Here is a 27,036-nt window from a genome sequence, read left to right as displayed (position 1 = left end):
AAGAGTGAGACTCTTTTACCCTCACTCTTGGACATGTTGAAGTGTGTTTTCTTGGTTAAACCTTGTGTTGGATGGGCTATGGGGTCTTTTACTCCATAGGGCCTCATGTATTTTTTGGATGTGGGTTACACAGCACCCTCTGTGCCGTAACCCAGGGGTGTCCTAGGGACTCCCCAACATAGACTCCATACCCTGGGACTGACTACTGTCTCCCAGGGCATGTAAAGTCACCAAAGACTTTACTAGTCTTAAATCCTGAACAGAACCAGTACAAACCATCATATTGTGGACGTACTGGCTGGGGCAATTCGATTGCCCCAGGGTCTGTTAGTCGCGGGGGCACGTCTCCGTCCCCCCTGATCGAGTTTTGGCTGGTGGCAGTGGAAACTACTTTTTATATTCGACCGCGAATATTTTCCTATGGGATTTCCCATTGTTTTAGGCTAACACATTTAATTATTTATTTACGGCAGCCTTAAACATACCGCCGGTTTATATATTTATTATTATAACTCCGGTTGGGATTTTTTGCCAAAACTTGATACTAAAATGGCGGTGGCGTTCGCCTCTGTAACTCTGACCCAAAGTGGAGCCCTTTGTCCCACTTTTGGCGGGCTTCTCCACAGAAGCCCTCCAAAGTGGTGCCACTCTGTCTGGGGTACTTAGGAGGGGTGGAGGGGGATTTAGGCACCCTGGACTTAGTTACCTTGGTAACTCAAGTCGCACTCCATCCTGATTGGCCCAAGTGGTGAGCCGGCCGGCTCACCACTTAGCATGTTTGAGTGACAGCTAGGCTGGGTGAATGGGGGTTTGCTGCATAAAAGCAGGGCTTTGGGGACTGGAACTTCAGAAGTCGCCACAGGACCTAAGAATCCAACGAGGGACGAGCTGAGCTGACCTGCTACGACGACACCGCCGGTGGAGCCCTGCTGAACCATCTCACCACTTTTCCCGACGACCGAGGAGAACTCTTAACGGAGTGGCTCCTTCCCTTGACTGGTGGGGACAACCAGTTTTCACCTTCTTTCCGTTCTTCGAGGTATCCCGTGGCCGCCTTGCCAGTGCCAAGCACCCCGGCAACCGGAACCCCACCACTTTTACCCCAACCGCGAAAGTCGGTACAACCCTTTAACCGGAGGACTCCGCGGCTGGTTTCTTCCCGGGCAGTGCAACGACCTTCTTCTTCTGCTCTTCAGCGAGATCTTCTTCTCCCCTGACCGACGTCGAGCCTTGCTGCCACTGCCTGGAACAACTGCCCCCCGCTGGAGGATCCTTTCCGTTAAGGTACCGTGTTCCGCCTGGCTTCCCTTGCCACCGACTGTACGAGGTAGTTTTAGCCCTCGGCTTTCGATCCTGGGATTGCCTGGGACGCTTTGGCTAAACTTTCTGAGCCTCTCTAACTCTTTTCCGAACTCTTTTGCAAGACTCTGAATCCCTACCAACTGTGTGATCTTGGGCACGTTTTCGCTCTGTCTGCTCTAAGAGTGGGCCCTGCTTAGTGACTTTTGCTCACCTGTGACTTTGTGCTTCTTTGAGCTTACCAAAAGCGTTCTTGACCTTAGAGTGGTGTGTTTATCCTAATTCTGCTCTGTTTCCCTCCCTTCTTTAACCTACTAGAGTGTCATCTAACGTTAAGCGCTCACCTCTGTTTTAATTATGTGGTGTTAACCTAGAATTGTCTAGATAGGAATAAGGATTGGGACTGCTTTCCATATAACTGTGTTTGGAGTGTTTTATTATATTTTGCTAGAGTGTTTTCAATTTGTGTGTTCTTAAAAATAAATAACTATATACTTTTGAAACCAAGCTCTGGTCAGTGTTTGCTTGTGCTATTGTGCCTGAGTACATATTGTGTATACTTTGCATACTGCCTAACTCTTCTTGAGGGAAGTCTGACTGCTCAGCCACAGCTACCAGGTAAATCTGGGTGGTGCAGACTGCTACCAAGTGGGTTTACTGCTATACCTGTAGTCTTAAATCTTTTGCAGTGTTCCCCAAGGGAACTGCACAGGTTTCTGCCTAACAGTCTCGTAGCAGTTTCTTGACGCCAATAAATTGTTTTCTTTCTTGCTGTACCGCCAGTGTAAAATCGGGGAAGATCCGTATCACACTGGTCTCCCACCTCAGTTCCTGCTTCTCTCTTGCCGCCCGTAGTATCATGTCCCTGTCCCTGTAGTTAAGCACACGTGCAATTATTGGTCTTGGGTATGCTCCGGGTTTCGGCTTTGGAGCCATGGATCTGTGTGCACGCTCTATAAGGAACATGGGCGACCACCCTGGGTCACCCAGCACTGTGCGAAGGAGGGCCTCGACCCCCTTCTCCATGGAGCCCTTCATCGCCTCTTCAGGCACACCTAAAATGCGAATGTTGTTGCATCTCGACCTCGCCTCTAAGTCCTCGCATTTAGATTTAACAGTTCCTAATTCAATCGCCATTGTTGACACCGTACTTTTCAGGGTTTCGAGCGCGTCTTCCGTGCCCGATATTCTGGTTTCCGCCTCCGTGATACGTGCCGTCGTTTTATCCAATTTAGCCTTGATGGATGCCACATTTGCGGTAATCCCGTCCAATTTATCGTTCAGGGCAGTGAACCCCTGCTGCATTGCGAGAAATACTGCTTGAGGGTCCATCTGAGCGTGCGGTGGCGCATGTTGGTCTGGGGGGGTCGCCGGTCGCTCCATCTGTGATATTGTTTCCTTCTGGATATTTGTGGTGTACTTGTCGATAGCCCCCTTGTTCTTCTTGGATCCTAGGTTCTTGGGCATTATCTGTTGCTTTTTATGGTTTGATCGCCTCTGCTCAATTTAATCTTCTCAATATCTGTTAGGCGGGTACCTCCGCCCCGGAAAGCGTCCCTAGTGCCAACAGATGGTTGCCTTGGAGGGACTGGCTGGCGGTCCAATACACCCCAGTTGCGTAGGGGCCTACTTCCCAGTGATTACCCCTCGCTGGCCGTCACTCCCTGGTTCACGTTGTCGCGGGGTTGGGGCCCACCTCGCAGGCAGCGTTGCTATCTCCTCCTGGGGCCCCCCCCGCGATGTACACGGCTCCAGGGTTGGGGGCAGCGCCGCGTACAATGCCGCTATCACCTCCCCGCAACCCCACTTATCTGTGATGTGCCGACTGAACGATGACCGCTCCAGCGGTGTCCCACCAGGTTCCCTCCGCCGGTCGGGGGTCCCTCTCTCTGCAGCGCACGTCCAGCAGGTGTGGGGGGGCGCTCAACATGGAGCGGAGCACCCCCAGCAGGGCCCAACGATTTTGGGCTCTCAGTGTTCAGGTCGTGCGTCGTTGTGTCGCAGGGGGGCCACAGGATCGGGGGACCGTGTCACCTGCAGCGCCGGGGTCGCCACCAAGAAGAGTCCATGTGCCTCAGGGTTGAGGCCGCGTCTGTGGGGCGCTGTTATTACCCCGCCGCGGCCTATCTCAGGAGTATCGTGTGATCAGATTAGCGGGCGGCAAAGAAGTGCAGCAGTCGGTCCCCTCCGCCGGATGTAGGGCAAGGTTTCCGCGCTCAGCCGTGGTCGTCGAAGGGCAGAGGGGGGCAGGGGGGAGCCGCTAGGTCCAGCGGGTATGGGAGGGCGGAGCAGCCGCGGAGGGGGCCCGCAATGAAGATTCTTCCGCGTCTGGGCCGCGGATTGCGCTTGTTTTCTCCCCGGGCTCCTCCCCTCCTCCTCCGGCCCGAGCAGAGGCCCCGCTCGTGGTCGCCCCCGTGCACCGCCGTAACTCAGAACACCAGCCAGCGTTCTCCACCAAAATGCACCTCCACGTAGCGCAGCTGCTACCACACAATCCGTGCGTCGCCTTAGTGGAACCGGATCCGTTGTGCGGATATATTTGGAATCCGGCCCTGGTTCACTCTGGAGCTCACACAGAAGCGGCCATCTTCTCCTGTGGGCAACAGCGCCCCCCTACAACTACAGACCTTAATGTAATGAGGGGCTAAAACACCTGAAAAGACAGGGATTCCAAACCTCTCTTAAAGTTAACAACAAAGGCACACTGCACGCCTGTTCTACATGGTAGGCCCTAGACCAGGGGGGTCAGTACCTAACATATATAGGTGGGGATAGGAGGAAAAGTGAAGAACAAGTTACTTACCAACTGGTAACTTTCTTTCGACTGGATATTCCTCCAACGTATTCCACATCTTTGACATGTAATGTCCACAGCTGTGCACTTCGGAAACTTTTTCAGCAGAGGGCGTTGGGTCGATGTCCCTCGAAGGCCTCCATCGAGGGCGACGTCATCGGATGTTATAAATAGGACACACTGCGCCCATAGCCTCAGTTTAAATTTTTTCCCTCAGAACGTGTGGCACCAGTCTCATGCCTGCTTGACTGCACATAGCCTTGCGGAAACGTAAGCCTCAATCGAATAGGAAATTCTCCAGAGGGGCAGGCTGGGAGGGCGATGTGGAATACGTTGGAGGAACATCCAGTCGAAAGAACGTTACCAGTTGGTAAGTAACTTGTTCTTCGAATGGATTGTATCCCCCAACGTATTCCACATCTTTGACAGACTACCAAAGCAGTACCAGTAAATGGAGGAGGGAAAATAATTTAGGAGTACCCAATTAGATTGCGGAATAAAGAACCGCCTTCCCAAAGGCCATATCCTGAACATGGATTGTATCCAGGGAATAATGTTTAACAAAGGTGTGGATTGAAGCCCATGTAGTGGCATCACAAATATTCTTAATAGGAACACCCCGCTGGAGGGCGGTGGAAGTAGCCACGCCCCTAGTGGAATGAGCTCTCAACCCTTCAGGAGGGTTCCAACCCGCCAATCGGAAACACTCTGTAATGGTGAGGATAATCCACCTGGACAAAGTCTGTTTCGTAACAGCCTGACCCAATCGGTGTCCAGCATATCCTATAAAGAGTTGATCATCCACTCTACTCTAACGCTGGACATCCTATAAATGTAAAAGATCAGAGCTCTCCTAGGATCCAACCGATGGAGTCGCTCCTCTTCCTTACCAGGATGAGGAGGAGGGTAGAAAGATTGAAGAACCACCTTTTGACTCAAATGATATTCAGATACTACCTTAGGTAGAAAGGAGGGACGTACCCGCAGTACAACCCTGTCCACAAGTAAAGAGTGGCTTAGATGAAAGTGCCTGCAATTCACCGCAACCAAGAACACAGTCTTGAAGGACAGTAATCTCAAAGGACAGGAGTGCAAAGGTTCAAACAGAGCACCCATGAGAAATTTCAAAACCAAATTCAAGTCCCAAACCGGCACCTGGAAAGGGGACGTCTGGAATACATTAGTCAGTCCTTTAAGAAACTGAGAAATCAAAGGAATCTTAAAGTAAGAACATTCGTCAGACGAGCGCTTAAAGTTAGACAGCGCCGCCAGGTAACCCTTAATGGTACCCACTTGAAGGCCTCTGTGGACCAAAGAAAGTAAGAAAGACAAAACCATAGGAATCGAGCACTGAAAAGGATCAACATTGTGACCCCTGCACCAGTCGCAGAACTTACGGCAAAGGTACAGGGAGTTTGTTGCAGGCCGCGTGGCCGAAAGCAACACCTCCATTACATCATCCGGAAGCTCCCTATCCTTATACCTCAACCTTTCAGATACCAAGCGTGAAGGTTGAGAGTCTTGACCTCTGGATGGAGAACCTGATGAACCGGACGAACCCGACCCCCCTGACCAGCCTGACCTATTCGTGAGAGATCGTGCTCAGCCTGCTCAGAGCATCCGCCTCCGCATTTTCGTCTCCGGGCCAGATGAACTGCCAAGATCGAAATGTCCTGCTGGATGGCCCAGAACCAGAGCTGCATTGCCTCTCTGCACAACGGGAGTGACCCTACCCCTCCTTTTTTGTTGAGGTAATGCATGGCCACTGTGTTGTCTGTCATGATTAGGACACACCTCCCCCATACCAAGGGTAGAAAAGCCTTCAGAGCCAGCCTGATGGCCCTCAGCTCTAACAACTTATGTGGAGTCTGAACTCCGAAGGAGACCAATGACCGCTGGCGGTCAAGTCATTGGCATGAGCCCCCATCCTGTGAGGGAAGCGTCCGTCACTACAGTCACTTCTGGCCATGGTTGCAAAAACGGTTACCCCCTGATCAGGTTCCCTTCGTTGGCCCACCACAGAAGATCCTGGGAGACCGAGAGTGGAATCTGAACAGGATCCGACATCTTGCCGGAGAACTGCAACCACTGCATCTTGAGTACCCATTGCAGGCATCTCATTTGCAGCCTGGCCTCTGGCACCAGAAAAATGCAGGATGCCATGAGGCCGAGCAACCTTAAAAATTTGAAATCCGCGAGACTCTGGGCATGTTGAAACTTGTCCACCATCTGCACAATGTGACAAGCCCTCACCTTGGGAGGCAAGCACTTCCCCAAGGACGTGTCTAACACAGCCCCGATGTACTGGAGCTGTTGGGAAGGTGTCAGATGAGACTTCTTGAAATTCAGGGAGAAGCCCAGCCTGTGGAGGGTGCGGCAGGTGAGACCGAGGTGATCCAACGCTTGCTCGGGAGAGCCCGATGGGATCAGCCAGTCGTCAAGGTAGGGGTAGATGTGAATCCCCCCTCTCCTGAGGTACGCTGCCACCACCACCATTAGCTTGGTGAAGCCCCTGGGGGCGGAGGTCAATCCGAATGGCAGGACCCGAAACTGAAAGTGCAAGTCGCCAGCCGCAAACCTCATGGAACTTGCTGTGCTTGGGATGAATCGGCACATGAAAGTAAGCATCCTGTAGGTCCAGAGACACCAACCAATCCTGAAGTTGAAGAGCCTGGAGTACTTGAGAAAGAGTCACCATCTTGAACTTGTCCTTCCTGAGAAGTTTGTTCAACCAACGCAAGTCCATGATGGGTCTCAATCCCCCGTCTTTCTTCGGAATCAAAAAATAAGGGGAATACCATCCCTTGTTCCTCTCCGCTACAGGCACCAATTCTATAGCGCCTTTCTCCAGCAGGGTTAGGATTTCCTGCGCAAGGAGCGGATCCGGAAGCTTCAAAGAGTTTCCCCAGTGGATTGTTGTGAGGCCGCTAAAGGAAGGGGAGACAGTAGCCGTGGGCTATGGTATCCAGAAGCCATGCATCTGAAGTAATGGCTCGCAATTATTCGAGATGCTGAGACAGTCTGCCCCCAACCGGCGAACCACGGGACATGGCCTCATGACTGTTTGGAAGTGGCTGCGGCAGTGCCTGACGGCAAAGAGGCAGCTGCCTGAGCGACTTTGGCACCACGATTTCCCCCCATCGTTCTACCAAAGGAGGAGTAGTAATGAAAAGAACCTCCCCTCCATTGCTGTCCCCTAGGACGAAAAGGTGGAGGTTGACGCACAGCTGTGCTTAAAGATTTAGCCGCAGCTTTCGAGGTCTGCAACCTCTCAAGGCTCTCGTCAGCCTTGCTGCCAAACAAACGTGCACCATCAAAGGGCATGTTGAGAAGACGGGCCTGCACCTCCGGAGCAAAACCCGATTTCCGCAACCACGCAAATCTGCGTATAACTGTGCTCGCAGCCATGGATCGGATAACACTGTCGGCTGTATCCAAACCCGACTAAAGGGATTCGCACATGGCATCCTTGCCGTCTTGCACGAGAGCAAGGAACCCATCCCTTTCTTCCCCCTCGGGAATATGCTCAGCCGCTAAAGAAACACAGTTCCACAGAGTGTGTGAGAACCTTGCCAAGACACAAGTGGAGTTGGCCGATTTCATAGCCATGCTCCCAGCAGAAAATACCTTCCGGGCCCAACCGTCGAGGCGCTTGTCGTCCCTATCCGGATTGATGGTAGGGTACGCCGCCTGCCTTGAGGTGGCCTTAGCCGCCTGAACCACCAAACTCTCGGGAGTGGGGTGAGTAGATAAATAGCTGGGGTCGCTAACGGAAGGGCGGTATTTCTTTGTCAAAGATTTATTAACAGCCAGAAGAGATTCCGGGGACTGCCAAGCATCTGCCACCCTTTTCTGTAAGGTGAGATGAAACGGTAAAACTGGATCAGAGGACGGACCTTGTGCTAAGATGTCCGTTAGATCATCCTGCACAAAGTCTTCAGGAGGACTGGACCAGCCTAGATACTCCGAGACCCTAGCCATGAGCCTCCTGTATGAAGACTCCGAATGAGCCCCAGGCTCAGGTCTACCAAGTTCCACTTCCGGAGAAGTGTCCAACCCACTGGCATCATGGAGGGACTGCCTCAACTCCTCCAACTGACTGTCTCCAGAAAAAATTGGAGCTTCATCAAGTTCACCAGGGCCCTCAAACTCAGACCTTTCTTCCTCTTCATATATATCAGCCAGAGATAGGTGAAACCCAGGCCTGGTGACAAAAAAGGGTCTGGGGTTGAAAACTGTCCTCACAGACTTCGCCGTAGCCTTCCTAGGAGGCTCCACCACATCGGGGTACTCCAGATGCAAAAATACCCAAAGGTGGCGAGAGTGCCGAAGGCTTCGATGCCGAGAGCGTCGACAACCTTGATGTCGTGAGCGCTGAAGGCTTCTGCGGCGACACAGGTGCCGACGGCGCCGTGGGCTGATACAACGGCAAAGCGTCGACATCCTAGTCGGACGAACACGGCGCCGACCGAGTCGATGCCGGTCTCGAGCCCTCAGTAGGTTGCTGCGGTCTCACTGGGGACGAGGACTGAGACCTAGAAGCACGTCTCTTGCGACTTTCCGAATCCTTGTCCGTATGGGACCTCGAAGGCTCCCGATGCGAGTCGCGTCGTGGAGCCAAGCCCGAAGGCGTGCGAGCCACGGTACGAGACCGATCCTGGCCGGCTTCGTTAGACGTCATGACCAGACCTGTGCCCTGCAATTGAAATATTCCTAACATTCCTTAAACGCAGCCCATTCCTCCGGAGTCGAGGACTTCGTCGGGCATGCTACCTTCCTTGAGGCACCATCCTCCGAGGAGGACGGGGAAGGCGACCGGTGCAGTGCTTCCTAGAGTGCCGTGACAAGGAAGACGAATGGCAGGAACCACTCTGGGACCGAGATCCCAGGGACTCCTTCCAACTTAACAGGCTTAGAGCCCTTACCTTCCTGGATCTTCCCCATCCACTCCCGATTTCGAGCAGTTGCCGGTGTCGTGCGACTCGCCCAGGCACCACAAACAAATGCGATGCGGGTCGGTGATCGACATTTTCGACTTGCAGTCCTGGCAGGTCTTGAAGCCAGACCGCGGAACGGAGCGGTCGGAGAAAAATACATCTCAACTATGTTAACACATGATTCGCGCCGAGTTTCACGAAGCAGCATGTTCGTGGAAAAAAACCAACTGAGGCTACGGGCGCAGTGCGTCCTATTTATAACATCCGCTGACGTCACCCTCGACGGAGGCCTTCAAGGGACATTGACCCGACGTCATCGACGCAGGACACCCTCTGCTGAAAAAGTTTCCAAAGTGCACAGCTGTGGACATTACATGTCAAATATGTGGAATACGTTGGAGGACGCAATCCATTCAAAATAGACTTTTCAACCAGCACGAAAAATAGCCTAAAAATACCTTAGGCCAACACATTATTCTTGAGCTTCTGGATCATAGTACAACAAATAAAACAAATGCACACAGGATAATTAAACATAGTGATAAAGGGAAGGACACATTTCAAAACCATAGCCGAAGGCTTCCAAGAATTATAGATACATATTAGAAACAGTTATCTTTGCAATGGACTTCAGAGAAAAATGTACAGCCACCAATAGTAGCAACAGTGTATTAATAACTTCAACATGAGAAATGCATAGCATGACTTTAAAAATACAAGCAAGTCCTAACATTCTATTTTTGGTACAGAGATCACTGACTTCCTTGTGGTTACAGGAACAATGTCCAGAGACAGGTAAGTGCACCCAGAGTCACTTAAGAGTTCCAGGACAGGTCGAAAGTTCCATAGGAATACATGGGATAACAATCAATGGGCCATCTGCTTTAATGGAGGCAACTCTGTTTAACCCCCACCAGTGTGGATTTCACAGAAAACAACCCTACAAAGGACTAGAGCAGGCTTCAGTGACGATATTGAGGTCAGAAGACAAACCAGAAGCCCCACAGTAACACACAGCAAAATAGGATGGTCCCCAATGTAAGTCTATGTCAAACACGGTTGAGACTCTCCTCCAGAGAATTTAGAGTCCGAACCAGAAGGACAGACCACTGAGGGTGAGTATTTTTAATAATCGCCCACCTCAGAACTCTGAGGCAAGTACTTAATTTGGCAGATTTGGCAAAAACAGCTCCAGCACAGTGAAACAACCCAGGTGAGCACAGGCTTCTTTCTTAGGTCCGGTTTAGAGGATCATTCAGGCGATACTGTGAGCTACAGTCTACGGCATCGACAAATGCATTACATCTGAGAGAAGCGGCAATATGCACACCAAGCGTTTTGACTTAAGCCATGATCTTTATACACTTGTTTTCAATATTCATATGAGAATATTCAGAATTTAGCTTCGCTCTAGCTTGCATAGAGCCAAAGATCATTAGTTCTGTCCTGTGGCTGGGGACCCAAAGGCTGAGAGCCAGGACGCAGAGAGTTATGGCAAGAAGAGAGTTCCAGGCGAGGTGGTCCCGGCCGGCAACAGGAAGAAAAACAGCCAGACCGGCAGAAGCAGAGTAAGAAGGAAGGTGTGGGCAGCCAGAGGCATGAGGGAAAATCCGGAGCTGTGGAACCGCAAGGAGAAGACTACTGAGCAGAGAAGCTGTGCTCCGCCAACCGAAGAGACGGCTTGTTGGATTCCTAAAGGTAGGGAAAGAGTCGGACCAGTGGCTAGGGCATTCTGGGAGCTGGAGATGCTGAAACCCCACATAAACATATCCCGAAGAGCACAAGGGGATACAATTGGCATTATACTTGATACGAACTTTGTAAACAATGTAAATACATCCAGAGGAGCCCAAGGGGATGAAAGCAGCATTTCACAGAGTGACAAGAACTCTGTAAAGCAGATAAACACATCCCAAAGATCAGAGAGGTATAAAAGAGAAAGTACTCCAGCTGATACCAACATTAGGAAGACACCTGTGTGGGATAGGGCCTGGCAGGAGAGTATACCAGGTCTGTCCAGGTGGACATCAAGTAAAAGGGGGAAGTTACATCCTGCAGAAGCAGAACAGGGTCTGGGACCCAAATGGAATTGGGCAAGGCCCATCAGTAACATATATAAGGGTTAAAAGACCACAACACTGCAGAGATAAACACAGCCAGTGGGCTGGAGCCCAGAAGCAGTCTGGGAGATCCTGACTAGCAAAGGAGAAATAAAGCGGGAAACCAGCAACAAAGCAAACATCTTTTTGTGTCTAAAGGTTGTGAAGTCAAGCCTGGCAGGCTAGTGAACCAGGCTTGACATACAGTTGAGGAAGTCTACGGCCACGTCTGGCAGGTTAGTGAACCAGACCTGATAAAAGACTGGAAAGGTGCATTTTGTTTAAACAAACAGAGGAAAAGTATTCCTCCAGAAGATATGAGGAACTGTATTACTATCACAAGTGGGAGCAAAATTCAAGGAAGAGGTTCCTCCCAGGAGTTTGAGGAACAGTGTTTTTCGGTGATTTGAACATACACGCAATAAACATTTAACCATATATTCTTTGCACAAGAACTGTGCCTTGGAGTCTATATCCAGAGTGAGAGGGGCCTCCTTCTGGGTGACCAGAACATCCAGTTTTTCTTTAGTTGAATGTCTAAGGGACGGAAATGGTTTTAGACAGAGGATGGTGGACATTTATTTTTTTTGGACGTCCTGAATGGGTCCTTAGTATTTTTGTTGAGGACAGGCAACCACTCATAGTAAATAGGGCAAGAAAGGCTTTTCTTTTCCTTTTAGTGTTGTTAATAAAAGTTTATATCAACCAATGTACCACCTCTGTGTCAGACTCTTACTTCTGCACCCTTACCGCAGTAATTTCGCAATTACCGCTGTATGACAACTTGGAGGGAGCGCGCACACACCACTGGTGGTAACAGTAATTCCGTCCCACAGAGTTACCGCCGAAAGTGAGTGTCTGACAGTAATTCTGTCCTCATTCGATAGAATTATCGTTATCGCTGGCACATTCAGCGCCAATTCCGCCAGCGGAATTACCACCAGCGGAAATAGCGCCATCGCTGTAATGGGACGCACAGTTGCCCTCTTTAAAAACACAATCCACTCTCAATCTCCGATTTTCTGTTGCCATCCAGACACCATAGCAGTCAGAACATGTCACAGGAAAAGGAAAACTATAAATCCTGGAGATGAGGCTGCGTAAGCAGAAATGTACAGAGACAGAGCTGCAGGTACTTGAAGACCAGGTAGTGAGCCACGGCGAGGAGCTGTATATGGCATTAGACATCTCAAGACCTCTGTCCAGAGGAAGGCTGCCATATGGTCCTCCATCAGGGGCAAGGTGGTGACAGTGGTCCTTGTTCCACGTGACTCAGAAAACTGCAGCAAGAGGTGGAATGACCTCAGGGACAGAGTCTGCAGCCTCATTTCCCGCCATAGGAGAGAGAGAATGTATTGTCATGGGGTTGGCCCTGTGGATCCCCTCACCGTGACACCATTGGAGGAGAATGCCAGCTCCATCCTCCACATGGTGGGGATCAATGGGATTGTGAATGTAGAGGCCGGAGCAGAAAGTTACATGGATGGCAGTAAGTCTATTAGTCCCCACTAATGTGAATGCACTGGCCAAATGCATGCGTCCCCCAGAATAGATTAGCACAGTGGGCGAGGGAAGGGGAAAACACATGGCAATCATTGCAAAGGCACAATGAGTTGTGAGGAATCTGAGGGCGTCCTCACTTCTTTCCCTAAAATATCCTCCCCACAGATGGCCAGTGAAAGGCTGTCTCTTTCAGATTCTGACCCTGGGGGTGGATAGATGACGGAGGACTACCTGGGTAGAGGAAACTTGGGGAGTGGAGAGGAGGCACTCTTGGGTCAGACATGGTCCCCATTTCTCTTTCGGTATAAATGGCCCGCTCAGGTGAGGTTAGGAGAATCATCAGCGGAACGCTTACTGTAGAAGCTCGAAGTTAAATCAGAGAGATGTGTACCCTATGCGCCGACGAGCCGTCTCTGGTAGCAGAGCTGGTCTGTATTTCTACTGGAGTCAGAGAGACTACTTGTCCATACAGCAAGGCCGGCGGAGACCCAGCAGGATAGGCACGTAAAGCCGGGAGAAGCAACAGCCACAGCGAGCCTACTGTCGCTGAGAAGAGCACCAGAAGGCAGCGTACCCGGTGAGTCAGAGAAGCCCCAGTGGCTCTGGGACGCTGAGGTGTAGACCACATTGTTGCTATAGGTCGGGTCACTCACAAGCGAGCGAGAGACCGTTTGGGCGATATGAATACCGGTGAAGTTTAAACTAAGTCAAATTACTGAATACTTTTGATAATCATGATGACATGAAACTGCTACGAAAACCCAGTGAAAGGTTTGGTAAATACCGAACTGTAGAAAATGAAAGAAAGGCTAACCTGGAGCCGAGCAAAATACCAGGGTGAATTACATGAAAATCTGAGTTTAAGCAAGCTTTGTCAAGTGCCAAGAGGAGGTTGTAAGCCTTGCCAAGAGTAAGAGAAGGAAAGCAAGAAAATAAGCCCTTTTTCAATACCAAATTGAATGAAAGCAAGTTCTGCTGAAAACTTCTCTGAATGAAAGCAATTTTGTCAACTCCTAAGCTATAAAGGAACTGTGTAAAATTGAGAGAACAAGCATTGGCAAGACCCACAGAAAGATATGAAAGTGTAACAAGTGAATAGTGTCAATACAAGCAATGGGAATACACCAAGTATCACTGTAGAGATGAAACGGTGGCAACATGCATACAAGGAAGAAGAGGCAAGACAGGTGTGTCGGTTGCGTGACCTGCAATGGGTGGACCGTGTGGTCTGACAACTGTGCCTAGACCGAGGACACCTACTTTTGTGAAAACCACTTAAAATACCCACAGAGAAGCTTGCAATTGAATATAAAGGAAAGTTGGTGTGAACTAAAGTTAAGGAACTGTACTTTGTGAAATTGGTGAAAGGTAACCAAACTATAAGAGCTGGAATTATCACAATGAACCGTGTTTTGGAAAAGCTGAAAGACTTGAAAACGTGGGGAAGGGAACACCTTTGCATTGTGAACTATCTTGAACCTTGGGTAAGGGTAACCCTTTCCAAATTAAGAGCTGCCCAAAGCGCTGAACCTTTGTTTGAACACTTCTTGTTTTGACTCTGACATCCCTTCACATTGTATACAAATAGCTGTGAAGGCAAGCTTAGGTTTTGGACACAGACAGGTGTTTACCTTGGACTTCCTGATGCAGACTAGCCTTAGTTTATTTACGTAGGGAAATCCCACCTTAGCATAGGGCAAGTTAGGCCTTTTTCCAACTTGCTTTTGTTGCGCAAAAGTTTATAACTCAAACACGAATTCAGTTATCTGTGTCTACTTCATGATGCCTTCACAGAGTACACACATGTGCCAGGGGAGGTGGCAAAATGTAATAATGTAACTAAAAGCTCCTTGAAATACAAGGAGATTCCCAGGCACTCTTGGAGGGATAACCCATATAATTAATAAAATCAATCAATTATGTACTGGAATGATATATAATTATTAACATACTGGAATACTTAAGAACATCTAGTGTTTACCAGCTCTAATACACCAAGTTTTTCCCATAGAAATAATGAATCAACAACAAACAATTCACTTCTTTTCAACAATATTAAACAAACGAACAATGAAGGCTCACTAGAGCCTGGTTATCGTAACATTGGCAGCCTCCACAATTCAAGAATAGTATGGCAGTTATCTGTCTGATGGATCTTCGATAACTCCTCTTGTAGTCACTACGCACTTCAGAATGAATAACTCCTTCACGTTGTTATGTGACGTCTTCATATGGTAATATATAAAAAGTGGGTGTAACTATACTATTGATTGTAACCAATTGCCCTCTGATAATCCAAACAAACTCCACCAACCTTTATCTTCAGGTGAAACTCACTATTGATTCAACCTGTCATAGAAAGTAATCTAAAAGTAAAGTGTAGAAACCTCTAGAAGTATTTAAAAGCTTCATGTATTTCACAGAGCTATTAGTTACATTTGTTTTTGTCCCTCTAGTCAGGGACTTATCTGGAACACCAGGAATATATTTGAATGTATTTAATTGTTGCAGTAATTACGTATTTGACTAGTGCCTCCCTACACATTGTTTTCATCAAAATATAGTAATGTGCATGCCAAAACATGGAAAAATTAGAAGCACCCATGTGTGCCATGACAACAGTCCCTATAGGGAAGTGAACCCCCAGCTCCCTCACAACAGCAAGCAACCTTGGCAGGACAAGAGGCAACATGCACATGCAGGCATCCTGTACACCCCCAGCAGGCACTACCTCCACCTAGCAGTAGCAGCACTCATTGGCCTTAAACTACCCATTGCCATCTTAAAAAATGTGTGTAATCAGAGCAAACCCAATGTTGCATAAATGTCTTGCTAGCGCACTAACATGTATGCAAGATAACTGACAGCATGTCTTTATCCACCCAACAGGTACACGGTCCAGTGACGCCGAAGAGGCCGGCCCCTCCACTGCCATGGACACCTCCAATGCGTCCACCTCCACCACTGCAAAGGCTGGACCCGACAGCAGCAGGAGGAAAAGCGGGAGGGAGACAGCAAGGCCACAAGACACCACTGCTGTGGCAGTCAGGGGGGAAACCACAGTCCCCACATTGGTGCCTAGTGGCCCCCCTCACTGGCCATGATATGTTACGAGTCATCTATAACACGCCTGTACACAAGTGTTTCTAGGCGCGACAAGACCAGGGAGGGAAACAGAGGGAGGACAAAACAAACAATCTTACGAGGCCTGGTGTCATTCAGATCGTGCAAGTGCGGTAACAGAGTGCAGGGGAGAGGGAGAAGGGGAAGTGCCAGCGTGAGAGAAGGGGAAGTGCATGCTCTGAGTAAGTGCAGCCACGGCGCCACAACTCTGGATAAGAGCACAGAGGCAGTGCAGAGGTGATTGGTTGTGGGGGAGCCTGGTACCCAGTGAGACTCTGAGGGCAGCCAAGCCACCAGCTAGCGACAGCAGATGGTAGGTCGGCAGGGGAGAGGGAGAGAGAAAGAGGCGAAAAGGAAAGTCTTGAGCTGCTTCCGGGACTTCAGGTGGTCCGGCTCAAGTTTGAGAGGCAGGGAGGCCATTCCAGGGGGAATGGGGTTTACATGACCCCAGTAACCTTCCTTTTGGGGGTGCACTTCCAGCCATGCAGGTGGCACGGCAGAAGCCGATGCAGGAGCAGTCACAGCCACTCCAGAGCCAGCCCCTGTGGCAAAACAAGAGGATGCCATCCATGCGCAAAACCCACATATGGGCACTCGCAACAGCTTGTCACTGGCGTGGGACATGCGTCACCAGTGCAAACCTCTCCCAGACACAGGCAACAGCACCATCCCTCCCCAGATCCCACCACCTCTACAAGACCACACCATGGCAGCCGAGGCTGGATGCCATGGAGCAGTGCCAGACCTCAATTTAACAAGTGGCGGCATAGCAGGTGGAGCACATGCAGGCAATGGGGACTGCCTCCAGGGATCCTGCTGGAGCATTTCCTGTTTCCTCTGCCAGACCACTGCTGCCATCACCACGGTAGGGCAGAGGATGAGGGAACATGCGGAGGTCATGTCAGCCTTTGCAGAGTCCCTCAACTCATGCACGCAGCTGACTCTGCAGTACTTCCCGGGCCCACTGCGCAGCATCACAACCTCATACCTAAGGTGCGGCAGCATGCTGTCGAGGGCAAGAGGCATAGGAAGTAACTTTCACTATGCACATTTTGGTTACTGTCACAAGGGACGTGGGTGGGAAGGGTGTGTTGCAGTGGGGGGAAGGTGTGTTAGGTAAGGGGGTGGGACGTTGTGTTGCAGTGGGGGGAGGGAGGAGGTAGGTGGGGAGGGTGTGTTGGGGATGTTTGTTAGGAGATGCAGGTGGGTGGGGATGGTGTGTTGGGGAGGCAGGAGGTGGCTGGGGAGGGTGTTTTCAGATTTGATAATGAAATACTGGTTCTCTTGAAGCAATTCTAGGACATTCCTGATTGTGTGCATGTGTTGCATTCATAACGTGACTATATACAGAGGTACGTAGCATGTGGATATCAATGTGCTCATAGAAAACGGTCAAAGTTCTTGCTGAACCAGACGTCCATCCCTACCTTCTTCCCGCTCAGTGCGTGGCAGCACAGCACCCCAGGTAGTGAGTCATCCTCTTCTGGGGGTAGCATATCCTCATCTGGGGGCCGGGGACATTCTGCCTGAGGCAAATGTTGTGCAGCATGGCACAGGCAAGAAAAATTGGTCCAATTTTTTTCTGGCCTGTACATCAAGGACCCTCCAGTCTGGTGTAGGCACTAGAAATGCCCCTACAACAGGCCACATTTCTGCTCGATGCAAAGCCTCTGGCATCTGAGGATTCCACATAGGTGTTAGCCATGGTAGCTGGAGGTATCCAGAGTCACTGGCAAAGGTCAAATACAGAGCATTCTGGATGTGTTGCTTTTTCCTGACCTCTGACCTCTTTCCTCTCGGATCGACCCTCCCAGGTTCAACTGGGGTCCTTCCTATCCTCTATCTTCCTCTCTACCTGTGGTGTTCCCCAGGGGTTTAACCTCTCGCCCTGGCTTTTCAACCAATACCTGGCAACTCTGGCACACTGCACTGCCACTCTATGCTCAAATTTCCAGTGCTACGCTGATGACACTCAACTCATTTTCAGGCTGCCCTCGGCCACCTCTTCACCCTCATCGCTGATTGCCTAACTGCCATTCAAGATTGGTGCGCCGCCTATGATCTTTGTCTGAATGCCAGCAAGACAGAGATCCTCCTCATCGGCAACCCTTCTCCATCCTTGCCCCTCTCTCTCTGGCCGGCCTCGCTTGGCCCTCCTCATATCCCCATCTGTGAGGCTAAGAACCTCGGGTCACCTTTGACTCCACACTTTCCTTCTCCACCCACATCTCTGAGGTCTCTAAAAAGTCAAACTTCATATTGCACCTCCTCAGGGGCACTCTTCCTTTCCTCTCCTTCCCCCAGAAGCTCACTGTCTTCCAAGTTCTGGTTCTCTCTAGGTTGGACTAATGTAACAGCCTCTTTCTAAATCTACCTGCATCTACTCTTCACCCTCTGCAACTAATCCAGAACAGGACTGCGAGGCTTGTCCTTGGCCTCAAGCCCTGGGATCGTATCTATCCAGCTCTGAAATCTCTCCATTGGCTCCGAGTGGATGCAAGGATTACATTTAAAACCCTATGCATTGTCCACAAGGCTTTCTGGGGCCTGGGTCCAAAATAACTTCAGCTATCCCTCCGCAAATACCTCCCCTCTCAAGCTCTTTGCTCCTCTACCTCTAACTCCCTCAGGGTCAGTAGTTTCTCAAAGAAACGAGCCGGGGGTATATCTCCGTCTTCGGCCGGGGCCTCCCTCTGGAACAGCCTCCCTGCCACTCTAAAACTTGAGCAGAACCATCTCTGGTTCCGGAAGCACCTCAAGACCTTCCTCTTTGCATCTGCCTTTGCTCCCCCTCTCCATTGCTGATCTGCTCTCTCTTGGTACTGTGCATCTGGCCACCCTCCGTCCCATTGGCCCAGTTACCTCCTCACCCTGCCACCCTTCTGCACTGCCTCCCAGGCACCCCTTGCACTGGGGACTGTATCTGTACCCATACAGTCACCCCATCCCCCATTTTCTTCTTTTTATGCACTTATCAGACTTACCCAGTTCTGCTGCCGTAAACACAGCACTTGCCACTTGCTGGCTGAACTACCCCCGTTTATTGCTCCATTATATATTTTATTTGTATTTATTATGTTTATCCTCTGCTCTGCACTTTCCACTCTCCCCCTTCCATGCACGTTTCCCCTTTCCCATGCACTTGCACAATCTCAATGTCACTGGGCCTAGTAAGATAGCTGTTTTGTTCTCCCCTTTTCCCCTCCCTTGCCTTATCGCGCTCTGAAACACTTGTGTACGAGCGCAATACAAATAAAATATCCTATAATATCATATCCAATGGCATGTTGATGGACACTGTGCATGCATTTAACAAGTATTGTCACACAACACGATTTACCATCACAGTACTTGAATGCAGAGTCATTCACTATTGGGGGAACATCTGCATTGTCCTGGAACACCATGCACACAGTTCACTGCCCGCACTTGTTGCTTTCAGGGTCTGGTTAGCATGGCAGAATGCCACAGTGCCTGTGCTGGGCCTATGCGTTGCTCTCATACATGTGCCCTGATGGGCGATTAGTTGTAATTGTGCAGGTTTATGTTGTCTGTAAGTATTCCATGATGGCTTCACATACATAGTTACGTGAGTACATGGCATTACTTTCTGCCAGGGCTGCATTATATTTGTGCGGTGTTGAACTGGTGTCCATCCGTTTATAGGGATGTATAATGTTGCCTTGCAGTCCCGTGTGTGTGTTTGTTGCTCGCCTTTTGGGCAATATGCATTGGCGACTTACTACTGTATCGTCAACCATGTCCTAGTCCTGTGGATTGTTGGCTGTCGTGTGTGGGGTGAAAGGCCAGGTTCTGCATGTACATGGACTTGGCAGGGCAGGGACGTTGTTCAGTTGTGGTAATCTCCCCTCCCTTCACATGGCATTTCACTGCGAGATCTGTTTGTGTGATAGCACTTGTACTCAGCCAATATCCATGTCCCTTGCCCTCTATGCCTCTCCATGTATCCAGGCAGTGTGCTGTTCCGCAGGACCATGGCATTGTGGGTGGAACCAGGGAAGCAGGCATAGCAGTGTGTAATGAAGAGGTCAGGATCGCAGGTCACCTGGACATTCAGGGAGTGATCCTGCTTCCCGTTATATTATACCTCTACATATGCCTGGGGGTCACCAACGCCAGATGGTGCAATCCAGAGCAGCAATCATGTTAGGCATGTGGGCTACTGCATAAAAACGCACCTTCATGGCATTCTCCTGTGTTGGGAGACATGGCGCAGGATTGCTTCCAGCAGCTGCACACGCATATATGAAAATGTGGGCTGGGACATGCCATCAGCATGCCCACTGTGTGCTGGAAGGTGCCAGTTGCGAAGACATGTAGGACCAACACAAGCTTCAGCAGCGGGGGTAAGGCTGTTCCAATGTTGATCCTGCTCTCTATGTCATCCTGGATCAGGGTGAGCAGCTCAGCAATGGCCTCCCTGTTAAGCGGGTACAGGGTGATTAGCTAGTCATCAGTCGAGGTCCATGGTGTGGGCCTGACCCGGGGTATGGGTGCTCGCTTTGCATGGCATCTCCTCTGCCCTGTGCTGCTCAGAGTGAAGCAGGAGCAGCTGCATGCCCCAATTCACAACAGCTAGTGGCAACATGCTGCAAAGTGTGTTTGAGGAACATGTGGGCAGGGTACGAAATGTATGAGCTATTTAGCTCCTGCTTCAAGCCTGAAACCAACAGCTACCAGGAGCAACTTTTGGTTCCCCGTGCCAACAAGCATACGTGACATTAACTGAGTATTTGAGAATGTTAATAAAGACCAATTAGGGCACATCAATATACATTTAAGCATAATGGATCATACATAATGATGGGCAAAAAGTGAAAGTGTGTTTCTCCTTTGGAACTTAGATTTGCGGTGTACTCGGTACTCATTCCTGGTTCCCAAGCGATAACTCCTGCCTACCGGGTGATGGCCTACACCCAGGAGCTGGTTTTAGAGCCTGCTCATTGAATCCCAATTTTCGAGCCCTGGACTGTGGGCCTTATGTACCCTTCCTGACCTGTGGCTTAATTTCCATCACCTGTATGCATTTACCACCACCTGAATGGTCAAGGTAACAACTGAGCTGAGTTATTGGTGGCATTTCCACACATTTTGATGGTATTTCTGCAGTATTTCAACTTGTAATACGGCGGAAATACCATTTTCATTATTGGCAGTAATTCCGCCGGCAGAATTTAGTGCCGAGGCTAATTCTGACATATGTTGGCGCCAATTCCTTAGCACCGACTACTAATTCAGCGGTATGATAGAAGTGGCGGTAATTCCATTAGCGCCATTTTTACCATATAAAACCAGACTCATAATGAGCCTGAGTGTGAGAGGTAAGAAAATAATTTAAAGTACTATACAATGCACGTATTTAGGGACTTCTCGTGATAAGCACAAGGACCAACTGTGATGGACTCCATCTTTAACTCATGTATGTTAAATCAGAGAAAAGAGAGAAAAAACAACGTGCAATCGCTGCACGTTTCACATGCTGCATTTGCACAATTAGAATTGCAGACTGCTTAACGGCATGAATCTAATGAGGACGCATGCTGACAAAGCCTCCCCAATGTTGCTAGTTTTGCAGGGATGGGTTTTAAAGCCAATGGGTTACTTCCATTGCCCAGCCATCGGTTGTATCTATCCCTTACCTGGCTTTCCGATTTAAGTACCTCGGTCTGAATGGAGCACACAACGCACTATGCAACCATCGACGCTTGTACCGATTGTATAAAAACCTATATGATCATGAAAGCTTGTTGAATAAAGATTTTTTCTTGAGTTACTTTTGTGTTTTAAATGTAAAAACGTGTGATGTGAGCCTGGGGGTGCTTACGAGTCTCTTGCAAGACCTTCGCAAGATGTCAACAGCATCCCACAATCCCCATCAAATAGCTACCATTTTAAAATATCGGTCTTAAACACCGTTCCTCAATGTTCTAGTCCCTGCTTTCCCTTCCATTTCCCCACCATGTCCTCTCCTGTGCCACAGCAGCATTAGTTATACAACCAATTGACACCACACATGCACCATTGTGCTGCATCTTCCAAACGAATCCCATACACAGAACAAGAAACCCATTTTCTATATCAAACTCTATGGTCCACCTGACAGGGCAGATATGCGCTCATATCATCAAAAAACATTCTTACCCCGCTTCATCACTCCCTCCTTTCATCTTTAGCACTCATCTTCTTTTTGCCATGTTCTCTTTACCCTGCCCCCTTTCGCTCTGCCCACTATGGTGTGGATACCCTTGGCAGGGGCCTGATACGGCAATTCACGGATAAACCTAGTCACTCAGAGACTACTGGGGTCGTGATTTGGTGCAGTATAAAAACACAATTTCATTAGCATATCATCTGTTCCATTAATTCCGCATTAAGCATCGTGTCCCCTCTATCCCATTCCTGTTCCCACTCAGTGCTTTGAAGAGACCTCGGAGGCCTACACATTGTATAAGCAAGCAGTCGGCCGTGGCAATCTGGTTCATGACCTATGGAATACGTTTTTGTTTTGACGCATTAATGGCAATTGTGGTCACATTTTTGGGAGGAGTTTAGATAAACCTCGTCACAGTTTGTTAAGCATTCTGGGGAGGGAAGAGGGGGGAGCGATGATGAATGTTAGCTCTGCAAGGAATTAGGCGTGGACGAATACAAGAGAAGGTGAGCGATGTCCAAATGCACTTTTATTTAGAAAAATGAGACCCCTTTAAATGAGAAACATGCAGTATAAAATGCAAAGTAGCATCACATTCATGGGAAGCCATAGAGCTGGCGCATGTTTTCCACCACACTGCATACATCATATACATGTGTATAAAACCGGCCCCATCACTGTGCCACGATGGAAACAAGTATGGGCATGGTCTGCTTCCGACAGGCACCTGTTTGGGCCAAAAGTGCAATGCAGATATCGAACAGCATTCTAGTTGATCAATTTGGGCATTTAAAAGCGCCTTTCAAATATTAACAGAAGGCCTGTCGTACACACTAAAAACTCTGGGTCAGAAACGGCAACAGGGTGATACTCACGTCGAATGGCCCGGAGCCTGGGAATGATATTGGGGCTCCCAGGGGGGCTGGTTCCATTCACACCTTGCACTTTGCATTTATCTAGAGTCGGGGAAGCCTGGACCGTAATTTTGTGCTCAAAGCCTATGAGAAGGGAAAAAAAAGGCACCAATCTCGATTATTCCAAATCAGAAAACAGTACAGAAGCAGACATGTGGACACGATCAGGTGGCTGTCAGAGATAAAGCCATTTTCGGTCATTATTTCAACAACAAATTCTCTGACGCCCATACATGAAGAGCTCTCAAAACACTTCCAGTGTTACTCCATCTACTCAGTGCTTAGTGGCCGCTTGTGCGGTCAGTTACATAATCGATGTTCATACGAGGTTTTGTTAAAAAAATTAACCCCCCGCCCTCACCCTTGCCTTTCAGCGGCAGCCTGCCTAATGAATAAGGTGGCAGAAAAACCACTAAACACAAAGTGATGCAAGTTAAGCGTTTTAATTGAGGACAGAAGACCTGACCCACAACCTCTAGGTCTTCAAGTTGGATATGCAGGCTTGCATGCCTGTGAGGAAATGCTCTGGACGGAATGGTGGGCCAGAGAATCACAGCATCGGCCAAGAGAGGTTGATACCAGATGGTACAGGGCCCTTTTCATGAGGCATAGCTCATGTCTCGGAGAGCATACCATGGCTGGAAATATGAAGGGCATATCGTCATTGCTGGTAGCACTGAGTTATAGCAGGCTAGTAGCATATGATGCATTTTATGGGCTAAATTCAACTAGGGCTTATGACGTGATGCGCATTTAATGACTGGAAACTGTGGCGGATCAGAAGGAGGACGCAGACTCTTGTAAGCCATGTGTGTATTTATTAAAGAAAAGGATAATGCCTATCTCTCCCTACTTCTATGCAGCGTTCCTTATCTAACAACCTAGCTAAGGTGTCTTCCACTGATTGTCTTAAAATAATCGTCCCCCATCCAAACTAACCCTAACTGACTCTACCACTATCTTAACAACTAAAGATAGGAGAATTACTCGCTCCTCCTGGGTTTTGCTTCTCACAAACGTCTACTTAAAATGTGAATTTCAAATAGTCTCTGGTGACTTCTTGATCAGTTCATACAGTTCTCTAAACAGTTCCTTATGCTTTTGTTTCTTCTCAAAATGGGGTCTCCTTGACTATAAACGAATATATTCTCCCTTGTGAATGATTTCCATTAACACTCTCTTCGTTGTTTCGCTTCAAATCATTATTCTTCCCTTTTCCCAGCATAAGTTTATCCAACCTTTCCAATTCTCTCTCTTGAGATACTCTTCCTTTCCACTATTGTCATCATTATTATTACTATTATGGTATTTATTGAGCACTGACCTAGCTTCGGAAAGCAACAGAGTGCTTTACAATCATAGGGGGAAGAACACAGTGAGGGAATTGGCAGCATGGGTGAAGAAAGTGGTGAGCAGATCACTGAGTCTCAGGTACGGTGGAAAGCGCAGGGTGTCTGGACCAAGGCGTTAAGGAGGAGCCATTCCTTGAAGAGGAAGGTCTTGAACTCTTTTATGAACTGCAGAAGTGATGAGGCAAGTCTGGTGTTGATGGGGAGAAGGTTCCAGAGTCTTGGAGTGTAGACCGAGAAGGCCCGTCTTCTGGTTCTTTCCTTCCTGCACTGTCGTAATTCAAATCTGCACATTTCCTTACTTCTGGTGGATTGCAGGCCTCAGGAGATGCTGAGATTCTCAGTGAGGTAGCTTGGGGACTTCACGATAACAGCCTTGTAGATGATGCAACAGGATTTGAAGATGATACGGTCTTGCAGCAGGAGGCAGTGCAGTTCGATGAGCATCAGGGTGATGTTGTCGAATTTGAAGAGTCCTTTAATGAGAGTTTTTGCAGCATGCAGAACACATTTCAGGGATGCCATGGTAGCCACCAGAAAACCTTCCAAAAGGGCATTGCCATCATCCAGGTGGCAGAGGGGAAAGGCTTGAACAGTGGATCTTAAGTTGTTTTCTGGGATGAAGGGCTTCATTTTCAACAGGAGAGAAACTTGGTACCAGGCCGTTTGTGTCTTCCTTGCCATTTGCTGTTTGAATGTGAGGTGTCTGTCGATGTTGAACCCAAGGGACTTGGCACAGGGGGCCCGATGGGTTGTGAATCCCTTGAGGTTCATAGCAGAGAGCCAGGTCTGGATGTCAGGGCGTTTGGTGTTGTTGGTTAGCAGTAGGAATTCATTCTTGGAGGGGTTGAGCTTCAGGTAAGCACTGGGCATCCAGGACTGGATCAATGTGAGGCAGACCTTGAGCCTTTGGATGTCTTTGATAGAGGATATTTTGAGGTAGATCTGCGTGTCATCTGCGTATTGGTGAATGTGGATGTTGTGTGGAGAGAGGAGGGTTCCAAGCGGGTTCCATGTAAAGCGGGTTCCATGTAAAGATTGAAGATCTCTGGCGATAGGATGAATCCTTGAGGGACTCCGCAGGTGATGGGCAAAGTGGGTGATGTGGAAAAATCCATTTGTACGAACTGTTGGTGGTTTGCAAGGTAGGATTTGAACCAGCTGAGGACGATCTTGCTGATCCCTATGCAGTAATGTAGATTGTCGGAGAGTGTCTGGTGGTCTACTGTGTCAAATGTTGCAGAAAGGTCAATGAGAACTAGGAGGCAAGGATGGCCATTATAGAGGATTTTAAGGGCATTGCTGATCACCTTGATAGTAGCCGTTTCTGTGCTGTATCTGGGTCTGAAGCCAAATTGGTAGGACTGAAGCAGGTTACAGGCTTCGATGCGTTTCAGGAGTTGTGTGGCTACTGCGTTCTAAAGATCTTACCTAGAAAGGGAAGATGGGTAATGGGGAGGCAGTTGCAGAGATTGTCAGGGTCCAGTGTTGCTTTCTTAAGAAGCGGGAGGATATGAGGCTCGAGTTAGGGAGCTGTTGTGGATTGTCAGGTAAGGGAGGAGAGCTTCAGTAGGAAGGGTCTTGAGTTTGGAGGCATGGAGGATGTCATCTGCATACGATGTGGCCTTGAGGGATACTAAGGTGTCAGAGAGGTCTACCATAGTTAGTGTCTTGAAAGTTGTCCAGGTAGTTGTGGCTTTGCGAGATGGGATGTGTAGTGCTTTTTCAGTTGTGGCTTTGGTGTCTATGTGTTGGCAGGTCATGTTGATGAAGAAAGAGTTGATGGTGGATTTTTCGATGGAGTGTGCTACGGTGTGTCGGACACAGGGAAGATGCAGTGCTAGATGGCTTTGAAAAGGGCTCCACTTTCTTTGTAGGCCTTGGCTATGGTGTTTTGGTAGTAGCTGGACTTGCAGCATTTATGAGTCGCCTGCGTGTAGCGCAGAGTTCCTTGAGAAGGGCGAGGTTGGATGCGCTGCAGGATTTTCTCCAATTAGTTTCAAGTTTTCTGATCGTTCATTTGTTGAGGTTGAGTTCCTGAGTGTACCAGAGTACAGAAGATTTTGGCTTGCGAGTGCACCATTTCACTGGGGCATGGTGTTTGTGAGGGCGGGGTTGAGTTCTTGGAGAAGCGAGTTGCAGTCCTGGTTCAGCATAGGTACAACAGCCCATGTGAGGTGGAGGTTTTTGAGGTCTTCTGTGAGAGCCTCCAATGGGAAGTTCTTGAAGGATCTCAAAGGGCATTGCCAGATGGGGCGACCAGTTGAGACGAATAGGAGAGCTGTGATGAAGGGTGGGCAGTTTGGTGATGATGAGGTTGAGGATATTACCTTTCCTGTGAGTTGGTTCTTTTGTGCACTGTGTGAGTTGCATTGTGTCGACTAGGCAGTGGAGATATTTGTTCATTAATTTGGTTGAAGTCATACAGGAAGATGTTGTTGGCATGTGTAAGAGACATGGTGGTGACTAAGTCTATGAAGTCTTCGATGAAGGAGACGTTGGGCTTGGGTGGTCTGTAGATGAGATGAAAAGTGACTGTGCCCTTGGGGGAGAGCAGGAAGTGGACGGATAGATGCATGGCCATGATGCCTTGTGAATAATGGCGAGGCCCCTGCTGATCTTGTTTGGATGGTATTGTTGTAGAATTCTGTAGCCGTTGGGGGCGAGGACATCTGGATGTGGGTGAAGGTGGATGGCATCTAGGTCTCAGTAGTGCAGATGGCATCCAAGTCATGTGTGGTGATGAGGCTGGCGATGTCAGCTGCATGGTCGATTGCTGAGTGGACATTGGCGAGCATCAATTTCTGTGTAATGGTGGATGATGGGGTGTATGGTGACATGGGTGA

At 49.1% G+C, this 27,036-nt stretch overlaps 1 protein-coding gene across 1 annotated transcript in view; it reads right to left on the bottom strand.

The window, feature by feature from the left end:
• MAP3K10 (mitogen-activated protein kinase kinase kinase 10) overlaps positions 1 to 27,036 on the bottom strand; it is a 561,838-nt gene that overhangs the window by 196,587 nt on the left and 338,215 nt on the right. Inside the window, exon 6 of the mRNA XM_069644477.1 lies at positions 22,803 to 22,925. Coding sequence (XP_069500578.1) covers positions 22,803 to 22,925 — 123 coding nt within the window. The remainder of the gene's footprint in view (positions 1 to 22,802; positions 22,926 to 27,036) is intronic.

Source organism: Ambystoma mexicanum, chromosome 2p (genome assembly GCF_040938575.1).
Source record: "Ambystoma mexicanum isolate Mex_15411 chromosome 2p, UKY_AmexF1_1, whole genome shotgun sequence".
Taxonomy (NCBI): domain Eukaryota; kingdom Metazoa; phylum Chordata; class Amphibia; order Caudata; family Ambystomatidae; genus Ambystoma; species Ambystoma mexicanum.
This window is presented reverse-complemented; position numbering and strand designations above follow the sequence as displayed.